This window comes from Rhopilema esculentum, chromosome 7, assembly GCF_057945365.1.
Source record: "Rhopilema esculentum isolate cy_ngs chromosome 7, ASM5794536v1, whole genome shotgun sequence".
Taxonomy (NCBI): Eukaryota; Metazoa; Cnidaria; class Scyphozoa; order Rhizostomeae; family Rhizostomatidae; genus Rhopilema; species Rhopilema esculentum.
In genome coordinates this window covers 5,536,399-5,558,342 of record NC_142821.1, presented here as the reverse complement: position 1 = coordinate 5,558,342, position 21,944 = coordinate 5,536,399, and the positions used below count along the sequence as shown (strand labels likewise).

At 35.2% G+C, this 21,944-nt stretch overlaps 2 protein-coding genes across 3 annotated transcripts; both read left to right on the top strand.

Moving 5' to 3' along the window:
- The first annotated feature begins 16 nt into the window (after positions 1-16).
- On the top strand, positions 17-8,808 carry LOC135683091 (glutathione hydrolase 1 proenzyme). Of its 2 annotated transcripts, none has more exons than XM_065198248.2 (10): positions 17-169; positions 679-823; positions 1,255-1,451; positions 1,890-2,114; positions 3,684-3,876; positions 4,259-4,560; positions 5,254-5,399; positions 5,905-6,092; positions 6,917-7,157; positions 7,744-8,808. In XM_065198248.2, the coding sequence occupies exons 2-10, from the start codon at positions 750-752 to the stop codon at positions 8,014-8,016; spliced, it is 1,839 nt and encodes a 612-aa protein (XP_065054320.1). In that variant the 5' UTR covers positions 17-169; positions 679-749; the 3' UTR covers positions 8,017-8,808. The 2 variants fall into 2 exon arrangements, with proteins under 2 accessions (XP_065054320.1, XP_065054319.1); XM_065198247.2 differs by having other exon boundaries at positions 1,237-1,451.
- Positions 8,809-10,570: 1,762 nt separating this feature from the next.
- LOC135683348 (uncharacterized) lies at positions 10,571-21,822 on the top strand. Its single transcript, XM_065198582.2, has 15 exons — positions 10,571-10,689; positions 11,763-12,231; positions 13,412-13,784; positions 14,297-14,698; positions 15,439-15,487; positions 16,223-16,387; positions 17,258-17,317; positions 17,504-17,551; positions 17,695-17,759; positions 18,345-18,472; positions 18,760-19,161; positions 19,329-19,387; positions 19,487-19,576; positions 20,329-20,400; positions 20,781-21,822. Exons 2-15 carry the CDS (start codon positions 11,775-11,777, stop codon positions 20,862-20,864), a joined length of 2,454 nt encoding a protein of 817 aa, XP_065054654.2. The 5' UTR covers positions 10,571-10,689; positions 11,763-11,774; the 3' UTR covers positions 20,865-21,822.
- The last annotated feature ends 122 nt before the right edge of the window (positions 21,823-21,944 follow it).

Sequence of the window (21,944 nt, the reverse complement as noted above, 5' to 3'; positions counted from 1 at the left end):
CAATTGAAATACCTGCTACCGTTGCCCCGCAAAAGCCGGGTTGGAAGAACTGGATGCGAATAAGAAAGGTTTTCACTTAATTTCATATTTTCCTAAACAGTTACTGTTTTTCCTTGAACAGTAAAACATTTATAGTGGAGAAAGCGGGAAATCGAAAGCTCTGTCTTTGGTAAGTGTTTGGTATTTGCTTTTGTTCTTCATAAAAATTGCAATATTCCTTATGCCTAAGCGCCTATCCAGAAATCTCTTTACATAGAACAAGGAAAACAAGATAGCAAATCGATTTGATTTTTGATAGTTATCTTCGACATGTGATTGCTTTTTCCAGAAGACCTTTAGCGAACCCTAATAAATCAGACATTGATGAGTGCTTTCGTGAAGCATGTAGGATGATCTTTTGATCACTAGATAATAAGAACATGTAATATTGCTTGTTTTATGCTCATCGCAAGACACATTTCTTTCTTGAAAGGAAATCAAAATATCATGCTTCCTTATGCCTTGTTCTTTTGAATTTTTAAGAATCCCGAAAATGAGACCTCGAACGTCAAAGTTTAGAAGCAATTGCAGTTATTTGAAACGAAAATATAATCTTGCCTTATTTTCAAGTGTATTCCAATTGTCTACCTATACAAGTGACAATTGATTTAATTTTTGTATGCAAACTTCTTCTTTCAGCCTTCAAAGGTAGAAAAAACTCATCGTTGAAAATGACAGTATAAGGGAATGCAAAAGATTAATTCGTAAAAATGAAGCCGGGGGATGATGGCATGAAAAAAATTTCAGATCAATATGAAAGTAAAAAGGCGAAGAGAAAAGTAGTGTGAGTTTTGAAATGTTATGAAAGCATAATAACTCTTTACCAGATTGTTCTTTATTAGGTTCTTTGGTATGCTTTTTCCCGGTAGAATAATATTTCTTAAAACAACATTGAATCTTTTCTGCCTTAAGTCCTATTTGAAAAATATTTAAAAAAATAACTATCTATTTCAAATAACAGATTTATCTGGAAATTATACTAAATATTTCATCAAAAGATCAGGCGTATAGCACAATTAAAGTTTGTATTACAGCTTTGCTTGACAAGGTTTTGATTTTGAATTCATCATAAACATGAAGCATTTTTCTTGCAACTTCAAACGCTCTTTTGCTCTAGCAAGATCAAAGGAATGTATAAAGAATTTACGTAACAGTACTCTTGTTTTATGGACACTAGCTATAACTGAATCTGAGCAGTTCTCTTATATTTTGTAGCGTCAGCAAAAAGCAGTTCGTGCTTATTTCACTGACAACTTTGACTGTTCTCGCTGCCATTGCTGTAGCTGTTGCAATTACGCTCTACTGCTTTGGACACAAAAGGCATCACCATGGTGTGCCGCGGTCTCCTGATGCAGCTGAGCTGTACCACAATGGTGCAGTTGCTGCGGATTCCGTTACCTGCTCCGAGATAGGTAAGGCGCGATAAATTATTTTACTCACTGAAAGTAACACATTTTAAAAGCAGTTGTGTTCATATCGCTGTCTGTAACTAATGATAAAGACAGCGTGTTTATGAAAATTTCGAGACGAATCGCGCTTCTCAAGGTTTTAAGAACTATTGCGTTCCTCCGTTTAATACTTCTTCAAAAATTTGGACGAATAATAGGCCCTGCATAGCCAAAGGCCTGGGGATGCGCGGTGCTTATTCCTCTGTACGAGTGTAGCATTGTGACTTGATAAAAATTGGAAGTGATAAAATTATAGGAAATGATAAAAATGGCAGAAGCAGAACGCTTATAACTAAAGTCATTTTTTTCGGACAACACATATCTCAGCCTATTGAACGTTGGGTGATGAAACAAAATAAACGGAAATTTAAGGCTTATTTTAAATAATTTCTTTATCTTTAGGTCGCGATATATTGAAACAAAATGGCAGTGCAGTTGACTCAGCCGTGGCGACATTATTCTGCCTGGGTTTGTACAGTATGCATTCAACTGGCATTGGCGGGGGTGGCTTTATGCTTGTGTACACACGAAAAGGTAGAACTGTTGAAGCATTTGATTACAAACCAACAGCTCCAGGAAAGGCTCGAGAAGATATGTTTATGAATGAAGGGAACAGATCTTCTGTGGGTAAGATCAAGGCTTGTTTTTTCTCTTGATTTAGAAATCAGCAAAACATTGCAAGGTTGCCAAGTCTCGCAGTTTGGCCGTGAGACTCACAGACATTCACCTCTTCTCACAGTCTTACGACGGGAGTTACTTTTCTCACGGATTTCTTCCTGGGCTTCATTCTTCTTTCAATTCAGATCATACGCCTCAGTGGTTGCTGAACACATCCCATTCCACTAACTTGTTTATGACAGTCACTTGCCCAGATATGTTGCATGAATGATTGTCAAACACGTAAATGTATCAGTATTACACATTATTATTGTTCATTGCTTCAATTGTATATTCTTACGTTTAAAAGCCTCTGTGTTTTTCTGGAATGTTTTTAATGTGAAATAAACAAATGTTTAGGCACTCCATTCGAGCACTCCAGAATCTACAGAGCACCCTAACTCTGGACCCCAGGTCCATTATTTTCCAAAACTTGGCAACCTTGCATTGTAACAATCCAAACTTGTTTGTTTTGTTCTAGTCAACCATCATCTTAAAACACAGCATTTAACATCCTATTTGCAAACTGATAAATGTTACGACATTGCTTAAATATTCAATTTAGACATATGTAAAGCGTCTTAATAGATCTTAAGGCAAGCAATTGTTCAGGAAAGTGGAAAACGATAGTCATATTTTCGAAAATGCTGATAGAGGTTTATGCTGTTGCAAATACAGTTGCAGTTATCACTGTTTCTGCTATAATTTACCTCAGCATCTCATGCAAAATAAAAAATTTAATGGAAATATTTTAACACGACTACTGCGCTCTTAACTGAAGATGTCTTAGTTTAATTTTTTTTAGCCTTATCGGGAAGGTTTTTGAATGAATTTTTTAAGCTCAATCAACATTAGCAAATATTCGCATAATCTGCCTGTGTCAACAAATTTACCTGCAATGGGCTACTAATCTATTAGTCCCCACTTTTTTAAACCATATAGCAGATGATTATTACCATTTGCCTACATTTTGTGAGGCTGAAAGTACAAAATCATACAAAGGCTCTGTCTTTTAAAAATACATCCCGTGATTTAGCAAATATCTCATTTTAGCTCACAATGTAAGTTTGAATGAGCTCTTGTCATTGGAGATTTGTCTGAATCCAGCTTCTGTGTAACAAAGCTTTGGAACATACACAAATATCCTTATGCAGCTAGCAGATAACTGACCACTAGAAGCACTGGTCTAGTGACATAGCCAGAATCTGCTGGAAGATATGTAAAAGTTGAATTGAAATAGTGTTGAGAAACAGCAAAGGAGGCTTTGGTGTTGCAATGCTATAAGGCTCATAATGTAGCCAGAGGGCATGACCGGTAATGTTTATCATAGAATTAGAAGAGAGAGGTTGAGATGGTGTGCAGAGCTTTTCTCGCCAGAAAATCATTCCATTATGCTTATGCATTAGCAGATTACAATTTCAAGGTGGTTTTTCACACCCAGGCTTCTCGCTGCCAATACCACTATACCAAGATTAGACATTGCTTGCTAATTTTTCAATGCTAGTATTGAAATTGATGAATTATCAATGTTGATCTAAGGTGGTTTAGCAATAGCTGTACCTGGGGAAGTTCGTGGTATGTACGAGGCTTGGAAAAAGCATGGGAAACTGCCATGGAAAGACTTGGTACAGCCAACTATCAACATGACCCAGCGAGGGTTCCAGGTGCCTCAAAGAATGCACCAGGCAGCTCATATTTTACGATACCATGTTGAGTCAGACCCTGGTTTGAGGTAGGGACACGTTCTTAACCACGCTGTACAATTTTTTGTAATAGCTTTAAAAAGCAAAAGTAAACCTTAAGACAGTAGACCCTCTTTTAGTCATTTCAAGATTTTTATAGAACATTAAGCCTTTTATATCTATGGGAGCAAAAATTTCTAGAATTTCAAAATATCACATTAATCTTACAGACTTACAAAATCTTGCTTGACGGTTTAGGTTTAAGTCAAGCTTGACTGTTTACGACGTAGTCGAGTATATAAGATTGCCCTCATTGTATTTCATTTACCATATGAAGCAGACGTGTATGTACTGTTAACGAAAACACTAAATCAAAACAAGCATAGATTCTCTTTTAGCTTTTATACTTGTATTGTATTATTTTATATACAGAAAACTGCTTTTCAAAAATGGCAAAATTGTTGAACTGGGTGCAATCATAAAGGATCCTGCTCTTGAAAAGACTTTAGAGAGAATAAGGGACAATCCTGAAGATTTCTATACTGGAGCTCTGGCAGAGGACATTGTTAAAGATATCCAAGACGCAGGGGGCATTATAACATTAGATGACTTAGCAAATTACAAAGTTATAAACAGAAAGGCTCTTACTGATGAGATCGGAGATTTGACACTATACACTGTTCCTACTCCATCGGGCGGACCAGCTGTTACTTATATTCTTAATATTTTGAAAGGTAAGAGTAATGATGTCTTTATTTGCTAGAAATACATCTGACCTGGGTGGAAAAGGGATAGAACACCCTCCTTAATTATTGTGTGTTGGTCTTAGAATCCACAAATCAGTTAAGTCAAATTGGAACAAAAATATTCTTTATCCATGTTCTTGTAGATGAATTTTACTTTTCAAGATCCCCCGAAAGTCTTACAAATCAAGGTACTGTCTGTGTGCAGAGACGCCTTCAAGAGGAGCGGGTAGGCCTCTCATGAAAGTTTGACGTTGGCCTTCTTAAATTTCACGAACAGAGTTTGCGACTGTAGTGCCATATTTAATCAGTAAGGGTTGTTTTCATAACGACAATGTTTATGACAATTTTTTCCATATGCCAAAGGCTGGCCCATTCTAATATAACAAAAAAACCCAATAACATGCGCCAGAATGTTTTCTATCTGGTTCGTGGTAGTTTTAGTCATTGGTGAGAAATTTGACCATAAAGAGGTATTTTCAATAGAAACAGTAAACAGAATGGTTCTTCTTATTCAAGACGATCAAGAATACTTGTGAAACATCAAAAATTTATTTGAATCAGCAAAGGCATGATATATTACATGTAAACCTAGATGCAATATGTTTGAAAATCATATATGTGTTTTTGTTTAAATTCTTGGTAATGTGAATGTTCATAGCTTTTATTTGCTCTCTATTTCAGGATATGGTTTTTCCCAAGAAGACCTCAAGGAAAACAAAAAAGCTATTCTGTTATATCACCGTCTTGTCGAGGCAATGAAGTTTGGATTCGCACAATATTCAAAACTTGGGGATCCAGATTTTATGGAAGAGGAAGCTGTCAATAAGGTAAGGTTAGAACTTAGCTACCGCCGTAAAAATCTCCTAGTAGAGTGATCTAGATTCTAGCACATGATACTTCAAATTAGTATCTTCAATCTTCAGGATTTGAAGTATGAACTGGTTTCTATCATTTAACTTAATTTTTAAGTCATTTATTTTCATTTAATTTTAAAATTGAGGAGTTATACAAAAGCAAATCATGGCAATAAAACTCCCAAGACTGATTTAAATCCGTTTCTTTATATCAAGCGATGTATGTTAATCTAATATTTCACACTGGAGTGATGTCATTGCTTAAAGAAGGAAATTTCACTTCATTTTCAAACTGTCAGAAGCGTTACGGTAGAAGATTATTACCTTGAAACAATGAATGACCAGTGCGTCCATTGAATGTTAAGAAGCTCCACTGTTTAGTATCTGATCGTCACACTATTTAAATCAAATCTCACCATCCTAAGGTGTTGGAGACTGTTGATATTGTGTATTTATTACATTTTTTATTTGCTTTCAGCTAATGGATGATATGACAAGCCCGAAAGTAGGTCACACAATAAGAGAAAAAATAACCGACGAGTCTACACACGATGCGTCTTATTATGGCATTGACGTAGCTCTTTCGACAGATAAGGGTACAACACATGTTTCGATTTTGGCAGAAAACGGGGACGCGGTCTCAGCAACACACAGTATCAATTCGTGGTATGACAAATCAGTCTTAAGCTCCCTGTTTATGAGAAATTTGAAAGCGTGGTGAATTTGATCATATGTTTAGCCTATTTCCCCAGAAAACCACTCTCCTTCGTACAATCGTCTACATGGGAAATCTTAAAGTGTTCAACCTGCTTTTGGAAATTAGATCCAGAATTGAAAAGAACAGAAATCTAAATGTTAATGGTAATTTTTTCAACCTGCAACAAATCTAGGAATTCACAATGGTTTAAAAAGGAGAAGCAAGGGCTCTGAGACCGAAAATCAGGAAAGCGGAAACACTGTCCTGCTTGAAATCTAAGTTAGCCGTGAAACTCAACCTGGTTGATTCATCTCATGGAATGATCACTTTTGAAAATTGATTTTGTATGCCAATCTATACCATGTGTCTAAGAAGTAATGGTATCATGGTGCTTAATATTAATCATTGTGTTGATAGAACCATAAAACCTTTTTAGTGTTTCAATTGCAGAATGGGTTGATTTAAGTTGGGATAAATCGAGTTTTTGCTTGCACGATTGAATTGTTAGCTGACTAATTTTGCATTTTATCTACACAATGGTCTCCTCCTTTGTCTGGGAAACATCAGTAAGACCACTAATTGATATGAATTTAGCGCTATCTATTGTTACTATCCTGCTTGGCAGGTGAAGCTAAGCCAGTTTAGATCCACAACTTGTTTACAAATCTTTACATGTCTTTTACTTATCACTTTGATTCTGATTTTTTCGATGTATTTCTTTGTCTGACTGCTTTTGAGAGTAACGATTTCAAACTTTTAATTTTTAATGACATATCAAAGTTACTTTTTCTAGGTATGGTTCCTTCTTCAAATCGCCAACGACAGGAATCCTGTATAACAATGACATGGATGACTTTAGTACACAGGATACCCCCAGTAGGTTTGGGTTCCCTCCATCACCAACGAACTATATAAAGCCTGGCAAAAGACCAATATCTGCTATGGCACCATTTATACTCGTTGATAAGTACGGTCGAGTTAAAATGGTCTTGGGCTGCTCTGGGGGGCCTAGAATCATCACTGCTTCTGTCTCGGTAAGTCAGTCTCTTGTATTCACACACCTTGTTACTTTGGTATCAAGTATACAGGTCACCATGATTGCTGCGTCATTATCAGCCTAGCAGTTCAGTTTTCTTCAAACGGTGTTTGCCAATCAACTCATTTTCAACATTATACCTGCAACATTGTCACATTAGAAGATTTCTCGATATTTCTTGATGACGTCATGAATTGAATTTAGATAAGAGTGCAAGAAAATACTACTAAATGGATTTTTTTTCGAAAAAGAAGGACTGCTTATCAAACTTCTATCTCATATCTTTTCTACAAGATATCTATAACAAAGAAAGGCTGTTTCATAGCGTATAAGACGTTTTTAACCGTTGTCGATTTTATATCCCATTCCTCATAATTGTTTTAGTGTCCATTTGATGTCTTGGGAATATAAACAAAGGGTGAAAAGTATGACCATCCCTTAAATAAAAAGCATATTGCTGCAATATTTAAATCTGCTAGAAAGTTTTGCTTGCATGGCATTGATGTACTTTTATGCATTCAGTTGCAATAAATCACAACTAAGAGAAATGGTAAACAAGACTGATTTCAAAAATTTGTTCTCAGGTTTTGATGCATAAATTCTGGTTTGGAGAAGAGCTAGGTCATGCAATTACAAAACCGAGAATTCACCATCAATTGTTGCCAAACACAGTATGGGTGGAAACACACAGAGAAATACCAGAGTATATAGAAGAAGGACTGAAAAAGAAAGGACATAATTTTACACATCTCGAAAAAGAGGAAATGTCTGCATGTCAAGCGGTGTACTTTGAGGCAACGGGAGAAGTTTATTCTAAATCTGACCCTAGGAAATTTGGCCATTCGGCTGGTTATTAACTCGTTAACTATTTTCTAACAGTATAAGCGTCTTGCTTATCAGCATTATCTACTAAAATGCTGCATTTTTGTCACTAAATACTGCTGATCTAGAACGTTTTACGTAAGAACACTTTTGAAAGTAATTTTGAATTCTGCATAACAAAATGGCTGATGTTGCAAAGATGTAGATAGCATTTGATTTCACCTTTAGATAACGACAGAGTATTGATTATTCACATCTTATAGAGAGACCTATAGAAAATGTTCGATACATCGAGGATTAAATATTAAATGAACCAAAACACAAACTGGGATGTTTTGAAAATATTTTCTCTTAAAACGTCATGCACCGAGTCGCACTGTTATAAATCTTTATACTACATTATAAACAGAACGACTTTTAAAATGCCACAATGTTAAAGAAAATGCTTAATTTAAAATGTAATAGCAAGTTTATCAGGAGATAGAAGCTCCTGTTAAATTCGTGTTATCTACAAAAAAACCTACCCATTAAACTCCTGTTAACGTATTTTTTAAGTAAAAGCATGCTAAATAACAAACCTTCACACATTTACTTACTTTCATAGATAATCTTTATAAGCTTTTTTCAATATTTACCTTCTGTTTGATTGCATCGGCTGCCTGAGATTTACTTTTTACCAGGCTGCCTTCTTAAGTCATTGTACCATTTATTACCATAATCATTGTACCATAATCACTGTACCATTTATTACTAAATTCTTTGCAAACTGGCAAGATGGAAATCGTTCTTTTTAGATTAAAGTCATCTTAATAATCAAGACTTTTCTACCTCACGACTTTTGAGTTTGTTCAACCTTTTAAAGCACAGATGCAAAGTTCATTATAATATATCAAGAACAGATTAAAAAAGCTATATTAAAGTTGTTTTGTCAGCTTTTCCTTTGAATCCAAGCCCAAGTACTGGGCTGTGAATTTCTGAGTTGTGAATTTGCTTTGTGCTTCATTTCCAAACACGGCTGCTTTATTTGGATTCAGCGTTTTTGCATGAATCATTAGAAGGTTTTGTATCTTACTTGTGGAATTATGAGCTATGCTCTTATATTTGCTGAATGTGCAAAGCCACCTAGAGTGAGGTCGAGCCTCAGGGCAACCAATGAGTGTAGGCCCTTGCTTGACAACGAATACAGATTCCAGAATATGACATTTCGGGTTTCTGGGCACTTGTCCCGCCTACAACCCCCCCCCCCCCTCTGTCGGTGGTCCTGTGAATTTGACTGTGATTATTTTTTTTTGTATCTCTTATTACCAATCACTTGCAAAGGACAATATTTTGTTTTTCGTCGTGTGAAACTCAAATGCATCTAAAAATAACACTTCAGAGCCACGAGGACTGATTAACCATTGAAAAGGTAAAGGTGCTGCCTCCTTTAGACCTCATACTTTCTGCATATTTTCTTGAACTTTAAGTTAAGGAAATTCTGATTTAAGGAATGCTCTGTTCGAAATTGTGTAAGACTATTACAAGCAGCTGGTTTGTCAAGTTACTTCTGGTATCGATGAGTCATTGGACCTCGATACAGAGGCGTCTTGGTTTGGGGCTATCATCGAACATTCGGCGGAAATTTTATATCTGTTCGGCAAAAATATTTGTAGTTCATAGAAATACAAGAAAGTTAAAATGAACTAATCAGTATAAGAAGGAAGGTAAAAACATAAAAAGACAGTAACTCTTCTGGTTATTTATTTGACAGTTTCTCATCCAAATCTGTACATTTGTACAGGAAATGGCAAGCTTGCCAATTAGTTAAAGTGATGCTGCAAAAGATGTATATTGTTTGCCATGTCTTTCTGCATTTAGAAAAATGTACATGCGCTTGGTGATGTCATAATTCTAATTTAAACCCGTTGTCGGAAAATTTGCAGACTGTGCCCCCCTTCCTAAGAGTCACTACCCACGACGCTCCAGAAATTTAGAAATATTCTATAGCTTCTTGTAATGCAACACTAATAATAGGCGAGGCTATAGTTGAAGAGCTTTTGCTTCATATCTTGATTTTGTCGTGCGTGCCTTCCAATTTTTGGGACCTGAATATCATAACAACGGTGCAGGGTTTCTTGTCGGGGTACCAGGTTGAAATCTTTGAAAGATGTGCAGGGGATCTGTTTCATGTTCATGAAAATTGCGTTTTTGCAAAAAGCACAGATAAAGATTTTGTGCGACTGAGACTAATTACCATAAAAATACAGAATGTAACGTTTGGTTATACATTTCAGATAAAAACAGCTGGATGAATCATTGCAGCTGGATGAATCATTTTAATAAAAACTGCGCGGCTGCAACCGTGGCCGATAGTTGATGTGTGTGGAGGATTTATCCCCCACGCAAGGTAAAAATTCCAATCTGGGTGGCATGCAGATGGCTATTTTCTGCCTCCCCTCTTTCCCAGGATATTCATACTAAAATTCAGGCTTTATAAAAATTGAATGATCTAAAAAGAGCTCCTATTTCCAGCAAGTCACTACAGTGATGGCTTTTACCATAGAAATAGCAGCGCTACAATGGCCTCTCTGAACACATCACGTAAGCGAGGCTGATTCATGATGCCAATGTTTTGAAAGAACATAGAGGCAGATGTTCATTATCAGGAGGAGCAGCCAGGTGATAATTGATGACAAATGTGTTTGTAGGTCGTTATCCTTTAAGACCAGGTTAGTATTTCTCAGGATTCTTAACTTTATATTTCATAAGATCTCTGCTGTCTCATAGTTGTAACGTAATCCTTTCTTTTACGCGAATTACTAGCTGAAGCTTGATGTTTACAGCCTTGTCTGTTAAGTAAAATAAAATAAAAAAGAAGAAAAAAATTACGTTTATGTAGGAGAGTCCATTTATTTCCTAAAAAAGAGTTACTTCTAAGGAAAAATTGAAATTTACAATGATAACAACATATTCATGTTTATCTTATTTTATAAGTGTAAGTATCAACGAAAAACTAAACTACATTGTCCAGTTAAGTTTTGTATAATTGTGACGCTTCAGTATTGGTTGTTAAACTTTCCCTCTCTCAGCGCATTTTCTTATGCACTTGCGAAATCCCATTTTTAATAGTTCTTCTGGGTTATATAGTTGACACAGCTAAAACTGGTGCATGGACCCTTAAAACACACCTTTAAATAACTGCATGTGCCTACTTTTTGCTTGCAAAATTTGCCACTTATTTCAATCCACCTCTAATGCATTACCATAAAAGATCAATAGGTATATCGTTGAATATTTAATGATGTTTATTATAAGCTATATGAACATTAAATTTGAAGTATTGATGTTTTGGGTTCAATAATGTGGAATGATCCTCCTGAAGCATATATTTTTGGAAACTTTTCATAAAAGTATATTCAAAGTTCCTTATCACCCAATTTCTGATTCTTGGTAAGGAATAATAACACTGTGATGATAAATAAGTTCATAAAATGCAGCATTATAGCACTCTGTGAAATAACCCATAAAGCCTTCAGCCCCCGGGGTGGTTTCCTCTACTTGTCCTTGCACTACTATGATTGTTCCTCTGTTCCTAAATTCCACAGCATTTTCTGTCACAGCAAAATAATATGCTTATGGTACCTTTTTTCTTTTGAAATGTAATTGTAATAGTAAAATTGTGAAAAAAATGAAAATTACTGTTTTACTTGTCTGTCATGTAGTGCTCTAAGGAGTAGTTTATTTTTGTAAGAATATATTTAAGTTAGAGTTGTATTTGATGTGAAAAAGGGTTTTATTGTAGAGTCATTATTAGATGGAGGACAAGGAAGAAAGATTTGATAAAATTGTTGAGCAATTAGTAAAAAGAATATTTATTGATGCTTACCTGGATATTATAAGCAAAAAATTGGTTCAGAAGATATCAGAAGACTTAGAAAAGCAGTACCTTGAAGATGTTAAGTCGCAAGGCAAGCAGAGTCTTAAAGAACAAAATGATCCCATGAGCAAGCAAGTAGATGAGAGCAACAATAGTATTATGACTAAACAATCACTCAAAGAATTAAAGGAAAACAGTTTAATTTATGAAATACAAAGCCCAGATGTAGATTTTAACAGCACTGCTGAAAATGTAAAGAAAGATGAATTAATATTAGATGGCAAAGTTCAAGACAATGTTAATACAGTGTATGAGAATCAAAATAGGGATGAGCAGACAAGAGCAGAAAAAGAAGAAAAATTCTCTAGTGAAGATGAAAATTTGAAAGAGAAAGGTAATAAATTTGCATTTGATTTCTTCATAATCACATCCTATTATGCCAAGCTTTGGCAGACATTTGTTTTTATGAAATAAGAAATAGTCTCATTGAGTTCTCAGATATCTTCAAAGAAGGGCTAGAAAGAATGGCTACAGATCATTATCCCCCTCACATCTTACAAAAACGGTATGACCCTGTCATCACCATTTGTCAGCTCAATATAAGCTCAAAATAAAATCGTTTTGTTATTTACCTCCCTATTAAAATCAGCCTTCTTCTAAGTTGTTCCAAATTGATTAGAGGCTAGTTTAGGATTTATATTATATACACAGTATATGGCACAGGCGGCGCCAGATGGGGGGCTAGGGGATTCCAGCCCTACCCCCACTTTTTTGCCAAAATGTGTTTTTAAGAGAATAAAAAGAATAGAAAATATAGAAATAGAAGAGAAGAATAGTTTGATAAATCCTTTTACAGCATTCCTTAATTTTCAAGGAATAAGCAGGGGTCTATAGTGCTCATAAAGTAACAAATGCCATTTTAAGACTGGAATTAATTAAACATAAAAACAACGCCTTAGAAATAGCAAAATGTTTGCAAAAAACTTATCGCAAACAATATTCTGTGATGTATTTTTAGCTGATCTAGAGGGCATGGTTGTAAAAATTCTCTGCTTGCTTTGCTTGCAAGGAAGCCTCATCTTTGGACATACCTAAGGACTTTGACAACCTCTCATCCGCTATCCAATGTACCGCTAGCATAGCGAGTGCCCCCATAAATCATAGGCATGAACATTGTGAATGCCTATGATAACATATTGCGTTTTTCAAAAGTTGATTTTTCATGAGTCAAAAGTTCTTGATGCCAGATGACGTATGCTTTGATTTGTAGAACATGAATGCTTTGCCATATTCCTTATGACTGATATGATGTGTCCATTTAGGCTTTGCTATTTGGGACAGGGTGAGATGAAGCTGGAACCATGAGTTTCATTGTTAATGCTGTCACCAGGCAATGATTTATGAAGCTCAGGATTGCAACTTAGAAACCATCCTGTCCTATAAAAAAACATGGAAAGTTCTGTCTGCATGAATTTTAGCACTAACTAGAGGGTAGTCTAACATTCATTGTTATTTGAGACGTTTTGTATATGTTTGTACTTGAAAGCCTTATCACTCAAATACCCTTGTTACAGAGCTTATTCATTTGGAAAATGATGATGATCATCCTAAAGAAATCCACAATAAAGTAAAAGTTGTCTGCTCTACTCCAGTGAAGAAGAGTACGACCAATGTCCAAGAAGTGCAGAAAGATGGGAATACATCCTTGAATCCAAACTTATCATCCAATTTGGCTGTAATGATTGGTGATCTGAGTAGCATTGGCAATGACATATATGCTGAAAGCATTTCACTGCTGAGTCTGCCAAGGCATGACAGAATGGAGGTTGACAAAGACGATGGTTCCAACACACCAAGGCCATCAACACTGTCCCTTTCTGACTTGGATAACGCATCTCTGGATTCTTATAAACGCATTTCTAGTCACCATGATACAGTGTTAGCAAGGTACTTATTGGGAGTAAATTGTATAGATATTTGCTAGAGTTGAATCTGAAAATTTATAGATCAAAACACAGGACAAAATAAATCTCAAAAGTTTGATTGAAGATCTGTTAAAATCCTATATGTCATTTTGATCAAAGTCTGCTTTTTCAAACCTCTATTCGAAAAACTTACTCCTCCTAATTGAATTTTTATATGGCTCCAGAGAATTGGTCCAGAGAATTTTAAAAGGATTGGGTCCAGAGAAAAAATATCTACTTTTGTCACAAGTGTTTTGAGATTTTCAGTTTTTCCCATACGTTAGATTATGTTCTTACGTTTTTTCTCGTGTTTCTCTTATTTTGGTGCCAGATGAAAGAATCCTCTGATAGGTGTTAGATAAAAGAAAGCTTTATGTGTCTATGCAAAAAATCTGCGCTTTGTCATTGGAATAATCTACTTATGCTCTTCATGCAATTCCGCTTTAGCTGCAATCAAACGATATTTTACTAATATTTAGATTACAAATTTTATAGTTTGGTTAACGATCAGACAATCACTAGTGAACACGATGAAGCTGTTAATCAATTACAAAAATGGTATGAAAAAGAAATTCGACGGCTCCAGTTTGAGAAGCAGGAGATTGTTGCGTTAACAAGATCTCCAAAAAGCAGTGTCTCTTTGATGAGGATGAAGTATTTAGAAGAGATTAAGGTTGATTTAGAGGAAAGATGCCACCAGGCGGAGAGACGGAATAAGCAGCTTACATTAGAGGTTGATCGACTAAGCCGATCCTGTTTTGAACTGGAGAGGAAAGTAGAGCTCTTGGAAGCCGACAAAGCTATGCTTCAAGAACGCAGTTTTAAGATAAGCCAGGACAGGCAAAAATCGATTAACGAAATAACGATTCTGCAGGATCGATTGGGGGAATCAATCAGGTTTGTGTGATTGTATTGATAAGTCGTTTAAATGATAGATTTTGTTTGGATATATCTATTCAGATCAGTTAGGCACTATTTATTTCAGACAGGGGGGATCGGTTTTGCTTCGTTTTTGAATTTTTTTTAGTATTTAGAATGTTCAGCCAATATTGAAGGGCCCAAAATTCTTTTTACAAATATGTAGAAATGACTCGTACAGAGGTATTGTACAAACATGTACAAACTAACACAGTCATGGGAAAGAGGCAGCCTGTAATCATTTTCAAACTCCGTACATCTACACACTGCAATTTACATATAACGAATATTTGTTCCTTGATCTGCAAACGTTTTGGTTGGAAGACCCTCTAGAGATTTAAAACCGGGCCCCCCTGCCCCATTTACCTAACTCCTGGTTATATATCTTTGCCAAGTGACATGATAAGAGCTGATAAAGCAACCAGCTTTTTTATTCTATGCCAGTTAATTTTGCAATAAAATGTTCCAGTTACTGTTTTTAGACGAACGTTTTCGATACCCATTCATCATTATACCGAATTTCCTGTCTCCAAGCTTTTCCTCCTCTATAACACTATTATTAAAACTCCTACAGTGCGTGATAACTGTACATGAATCTTTTAAATGGTGAATTGGTGGCAACTATGCCAAGCCAGCATTAGAGATATGCTTTTTTGTTGTAAAAAGCAATTGCTTTTTCAAGTTTCAATGTTAAAAATACTTACCTTATTGACTTGCAGTTCTCGAAGGCTGCTTGAAGATGAGATTATCCGCCTTAAGCAAAAGGAGGTTTGTTGGTGTTACCAGTTTGTTTATCCTTTGGAAAGATTGTTCCCTGTTGTTTCAGATAGTGAATTGTGGATGTTCCTAGAAGAGCAAATTGTGAGCTACTGGTATTTTCCTGGACTTTTTCGAGAAAGAAAGTGATCTTTGTAGTACACACACAGTACACACTAAATCATCCTAAACCAACGCCAAAGGTTCTAATATGAATAAAGCTGTTCTCCTAGAACGTCTGATACATTTGATTAGTTAAAGCAAACGTTTGCTGGTTCATATGTTAGTATAGCTGTAAGAATTGAATCCAAAATATTTTTGCTTATAGTGAGAAATGTTAGTGAACATTTAACTAACATTTAAGAATATAGGGGATATAAAGCTTAGAGAGGCTAGGCCACCAACACATTGGAACAGATCGTCTGAGGAGAGAAGAGACTAGTGAAGGATAATGCGCTATACAGGAAATATGGAGGTGGAGGATCGAGAGGGGGAGCACCGAAGAACACGCTGGCACTAGCTGGTATTCTACTATGAGTAGGCCTTTTAATGTTGATGACGATTAAAGCCTATTCTCAAAAGCTCTCTCGACGCTGTAAAAACAAGCTCAAGCTAGTCCTAGGTTTGCTGGACTTTGGGTTTGATGGTATCTCAGTTTTAATCGTAGTTTGGTCAAGGCTTTTGTCCGCACTCCCAAAAAGGCCTTAAGATTTTGTCTTTTTATTGAATTATTGTTTCTTTTTGCAGTTTTCTGCGAGTTCAAGGCTTGATGACAGTGACACAATGATTAGCGAGCTTCGAGAGGATTTACAAAGCAGCAAGAAGGACTGTGCTGATAAGGAAAAGATTATTCTGAACATATCATCTCAAAAAAAGGAAATCCAGCAGAATTTGAACGAAGCTTTGGAGCAGGTGTGAAGCAGTTTATTACATTAAATACAGGATCTACCTTCCTAATTTCATGGAAAAATGATATTAGCTCGTGTTCTAAACAACAGCTTTAACTGTACATGAAGTGAATCAATGGAGACTATTTTCTAAAAGATTTTTTGGTTTTTACTTGTTTTCTAAAATATTTTCAGTGCTCGAAATGACTATGATTTTCTGTTATTAAATTGACCGGAAAAACGTCTGACAAACGAAATTCCTATTGTTCATAGACATAAGAGATTAAGCTTGTTAGTAAACAAATGCTGAATTTCCAGTGCGCCCACCCAAATTGCTACTGAACCAAACTCACTAATCCCTCAAAGGCTCCAACGAACTCTGGAAAACGGAAATCGTTAGCAATTAACGCATTTTTCTCGCACCAAACAAAACCCAAAGTCAAATCGTTATTTGTTTTAAACCACTTTACATTGGACAAACTGCAAACAACTACTCCACACACGAACGGCAGTGCGCTCTAATTTCCAAGCGGAAATCGGATTATCTTTTCAAACTTGAAAAAGTATTCTCGATTTTCCACTTTGACAAAGATAATGAGAAACCATTGCGCCCAAGGCCTAGTAATAACGTGAAAAAAACACTTTTATAATGCTTAAGTGCCACAAACCCGATTTCGTTGGTAGAAGGCTACTTATGATAGCTGCAGTTTGACTAAGATATGAGGTTTAAAAGGCTATGGCTTTAACTTTATTGCTTTCTTTGTCTGCGAATATGTTTATCCATCAAGCCCCGTTCTACAGTTCTATACCAATCTTGCAATTTTTTACTTACACTTAATCCACCAATCTTCTTTTGCAATGCAATCGTGACATGTGAGCCTTTTCTGTCTTGTAGATCAGCCGACTTGAAGATGCATCATCTCAACGTGCAAGGGAAAAGAATCTTTTTCATAAGGTAAATGGATCTCAATCAAATCTTCATACTTCATTGCGAAATATTTCATTTGAAACTTAAGTTATTTTCTGATGGGTATATCTGACAGCCAGTTTTTGTATTCATGCAGTACTGACTGTGAACTGCATCTTCATTAACTGCATTTTTATTAGTTCCTTTCTTATCATTATGTTTTATAATTTTCAGCTTTTAGAGGAGTACGAAATTCTCTACAACCAGCATCGCAGAATTAGGGTAAGTAATCACAACGTCGTTTATTTTCGACATTTTCTAAGATATCTTTTTCGTTTTGAATACTATTGATAGAGATTCCAAACATACATTTCTCTCAATTTGATATGTTCCAATCTCATTTGCTTAACGTTTTGACTTTTTAGGACTTGTATAATGAGGCGCTGCAGAAGCTGGATGAAAATATTGAAGATGACAATTTCAAGAGAGGGTTAGCAAATTTTCATAGCTCCAATCCGCAATACAGAAGTGTTACAAAGCTTTTAGTTAATTCGTTTTTGAGATACTACAGGAGTAAAAAAATGTTTTGAACTTATTTCATTTTACCTCATTTTTCATAATTGATAATCCAGCCTCGAGGTTTGTTTACAAGAACACTACCACAAAAAACACATCAATGATGAAAAATGTTACCGAAAATAAATACTGAAATTAATGCTAGACTTGAACTAGGTAGCAAAAATATAAGTAGATTCTCAGAAGCAATAAATGCGTACCTCATACCGTCGACATAAGAAACAATTCCTCACTGCAAACTTATCATAAAAATCATGGTTAGGCATTTTACGCCGTTGTGTAATTTTTTGAGCATTTTTGTTTTGCCTTCACGTGTTTCTTGTTTTGCTTATCATTTGTGTTTACAAGTAAGAGGTATTTGAATAAATCATTTAGGCCTAGAGATTTACCAATTTCATCAATACAGGCAACTTTTTGTAAAACATGCCCAACTTCTATAATGCCGAGTAGCTTGACTATGGCTTTGATTCTTTCGATGTTTTATATTTTTTATCTTTAGCACGCCAAAAAGCGGCTTATCGCTTAAAATTCCGTCGCGAAACAGTTCTTTAAGAAAAAAATGGACCATGTCGCCAACATCACCATCAATTAGAGAACAAGATGACAGTCAAAGTTCTCCTAAAAAAAGTAATTTTTGAATTTATTTATGTCTGTGATAGATGTGTGGTTTTTCCCTTTCAGTTGTTAATGATCACTGCATTATTCATTTGCTCATTTTATGCAACTGCTAATTTTGACAATATCAGAAACTATGTGACAGGTACCAGTTATTTTTTAGTTGGTTTCTTCCAATCTCAAAATTGTACCCTGCTTGTGATGAAGATTGCATTTGCTTTTGGAGCTTATTTCTAGTTGCTTAAGATTTTATAGGCTGAAATTCACACCATTTAGACAATAATTATACTTGCATTCAGATACCGATGTGTCAAGAAATCACAGGCATGATAATAGCCTTCTTGAGAACCATCACACGAACCGGCACAGTACTGGAAGCATACTTGCCTGGGAGACAGCTAGTGACTACAACAACAACAATAGTACACTTCAAAATGATAATGGCAGTGAAAGAGATTCTAGACTAGGAAATTCATCACATACGAGATGGTTTGAAAAGCGTCTCTCTTACAATGAAAAGAGCACCGAGCGGCAACACGATGATGAAACAAATCGGATTGTCCATAGCAATGAGACACATGGAAGTTCCAGGAAGCAAAGGGATTGGGTTGTTCAAAATATGAATGGTATTACAAGATTCGATGTGGTATTTTCACCAACTAAATCGCGTTACCAAGAAGCTGAGAGGGAGTATACTCAAGGTAATCTTTCCAAATCTTGCATTTACTTATATAGATCTGATCTTTTATAAGCTGGTATGGAGTCGCTGAATTCTCTCAGTTACCAGTACATAACCATACTGCATGTATTTTCTTCTCAAATATCTTTGGAAAATGTGGACACCTCATTAATACTATTTACTCTGTAGGGCGTGGGTCGTCGAGGAATGAAAGCGAGCAAGCTCATGTCAACAAAGAACACGATCTGGTAAGTTAAAGGTTGCTTTAATCAACAATATTTTCAGAAACCCTGTGCTAAAAGATGAAAAGTCTTTGTTTACTGATTTTTTAGTTTACTACTTTGCAGGGAAAAAGAGATGATAGAGTTGTAGATTCCTCAGCAGAGATATACGACCTTGAAAATGATCTGAAAAAGCTTTCAGCAGAAAAGAACGAGGTTTGTTATGATATGACTTGTGATAATGAACTGAAATATAAGCCAGTTTGTTTTTGTTTTGGTATTTAAATGTTGATTTTGCTGTTAATGTTGCTTTTAAAGCTGTAAACTATAGGTGGATGAAACTGTATAACAGCTATCAACCAAATCCGCTACCGTTTTCACACTGAATCTCTAAATCAATTTATAATGACGATTAAAATTTGAATTAAAAGTTACCTTAAATAATTCATGTTTTCTTTATCTGCTTTTTAAAGCAGGATTAATTTTTCAAATTTTCTTAGTTTTGTAACTATTTTTGCTTCCAAGGTTTTGTTGATTTGTTTGGATATTTCAATTCTTGTTTTATCCAACACTCTTCAAAGAATGATGTTTTGATCAGTGCACGTTTTTTATATAAGAGACAAGCATATAAGAAACATGAGGCTCAGATTGCCGAAAAATTAAGAGGCTTTTGAGAAACATAACCAGGCTTAAATCAAGCACTAAATAGTTTTTGTACCATGCGATAAAACCTTAGATCAAATACAGTGACAAAATAAAATTGATAGTTGTAAAGAACAATTAAGAAACAGATACTGGCATTGGGGATAAGTTTAGAGACACCGAAGCTGAATACGTGGAGCATGTTTCTTTAATGAAATGAAGTAATGGTGTCGTGTAAAAATATTTAAAATGCAACCCTGCAGTTGGAAAGCGTAGTATACATTCAACCAGGTTTGTGCTTAGAGTAAAACTTATTTCCATTGCAGATTGAATCACAATTAAATAGAATGCCAAGAAATGGTTCCGGTAGAGCACGGCGTTCAAATGCAGAGAAGCAGGTTTGCTCCTCTTTCACTGATGTATTTCTTTTTCATATCATTAGCTGTCTAAAGTCTTCTTTTTGTTCAATAGTCATGGCTTTCCATTTTTTTTTATAATTTTGTGAGCGCTGGTAGTGGAAACTTTAGATCCAATGTAGGTCTTGCACACAAGCCTTTATTACCTTGATTATAAACTTTTTGCAGCATGTTATTGTTTGAATGGTTGTTGACCTTGCAATGCCTAGCTCCTATTACAGCTAATGCCCCGTACCTACCAGTGTACGACAAAATTATAGATATCTGAACGGCTTTTTTGCTTTGCATGCTTTTCCTAAAATATTTTTGCTGATGAATTACTTTAAGTGTGTTTAAGGGATTCTCTTCCTTTTATGCTCTAGGAACTTCTTGAGGAAAGGCTAGACGAAGTTAATAAATATATTGGAAATATAAAAATGGCACTAAGGCGACACAAAGCACTCTAGATTCTCAGTTTATATAATCGAGTAAATTATTCTTTATCAATATATTGATGCCATCGTAGCTTAGAGTGTATTTATTATGATGCTATGGCAAAGGAAAAATTTATAAAGAGAGTTTTCTTTGTAGCAGTGATGTATATTAGGTTATGAAAACTTAGTTAACTTTTAGGTTATCAGAATCGAAACTATAATGTTTTTTGCCAAATGTGAACACCTGAAAATGTGAATTGATCTAATTGGCTAACTGACAGTTTGCTGTTTCTGAATAATAATAGAGTGACATCCCTATTGGCTACTAGGGTATTTTATTGATATTTAAACGATATACATTAATTCAATCATGCTAGTTTTCATATTGTAACAATATCTAGTTAAATTTGTGCATTCTTCGCACTACACAGTCTATTTTTCTTTAGATGGCCACACCCTATATCCAATACTTCTGTACGAAAATATACCTTGAAAGGTACTTTATCACACAAGGTACCGAAAATAATCGGTTTCTTATTCATTTCTAATAATACTTACTTTATCGTACAACTGATCATCCAAAAAATTAGTATTAAAGATTTCCATTTAGCTGAGAGTAAATTTTACATTAAAGTTTATCTATAAACTTTGTTTAATATTTTCCGAAATGATACTTTTAATTTCAAGTATTTATTGACCATACTAATTATAAACTTGGTTTTTATATAATTCCAAATGGAAGGTTTTAACTATTCAGCACAATATTTGTTTTGTATATTTTGGTATGGTTACACCAGAGGACGCATCAATAGTTTTAAAGACATAAAGTGAAACGGCTAGAATTATATTTTTATGTTTCTTTAATGCACGCAGTATGTTTTTAAGTATTTTACATTTAAGTATCTTGCCTTGGCACTTTATTGGATTCTTTAATTGAATTCGAGTGTATTGTGGATTTATCAATGAAGATTGGGTCTATTTCCTTACCAATATAACTGTATTTTTTTCGACCATAATAAACTATGTGCAAACAATGGTATCGTTAGCCACTCGTGCATACGCTATTTATAGTCATTTGCAACGATCAAAATGTGTAACATGGTATCACACACG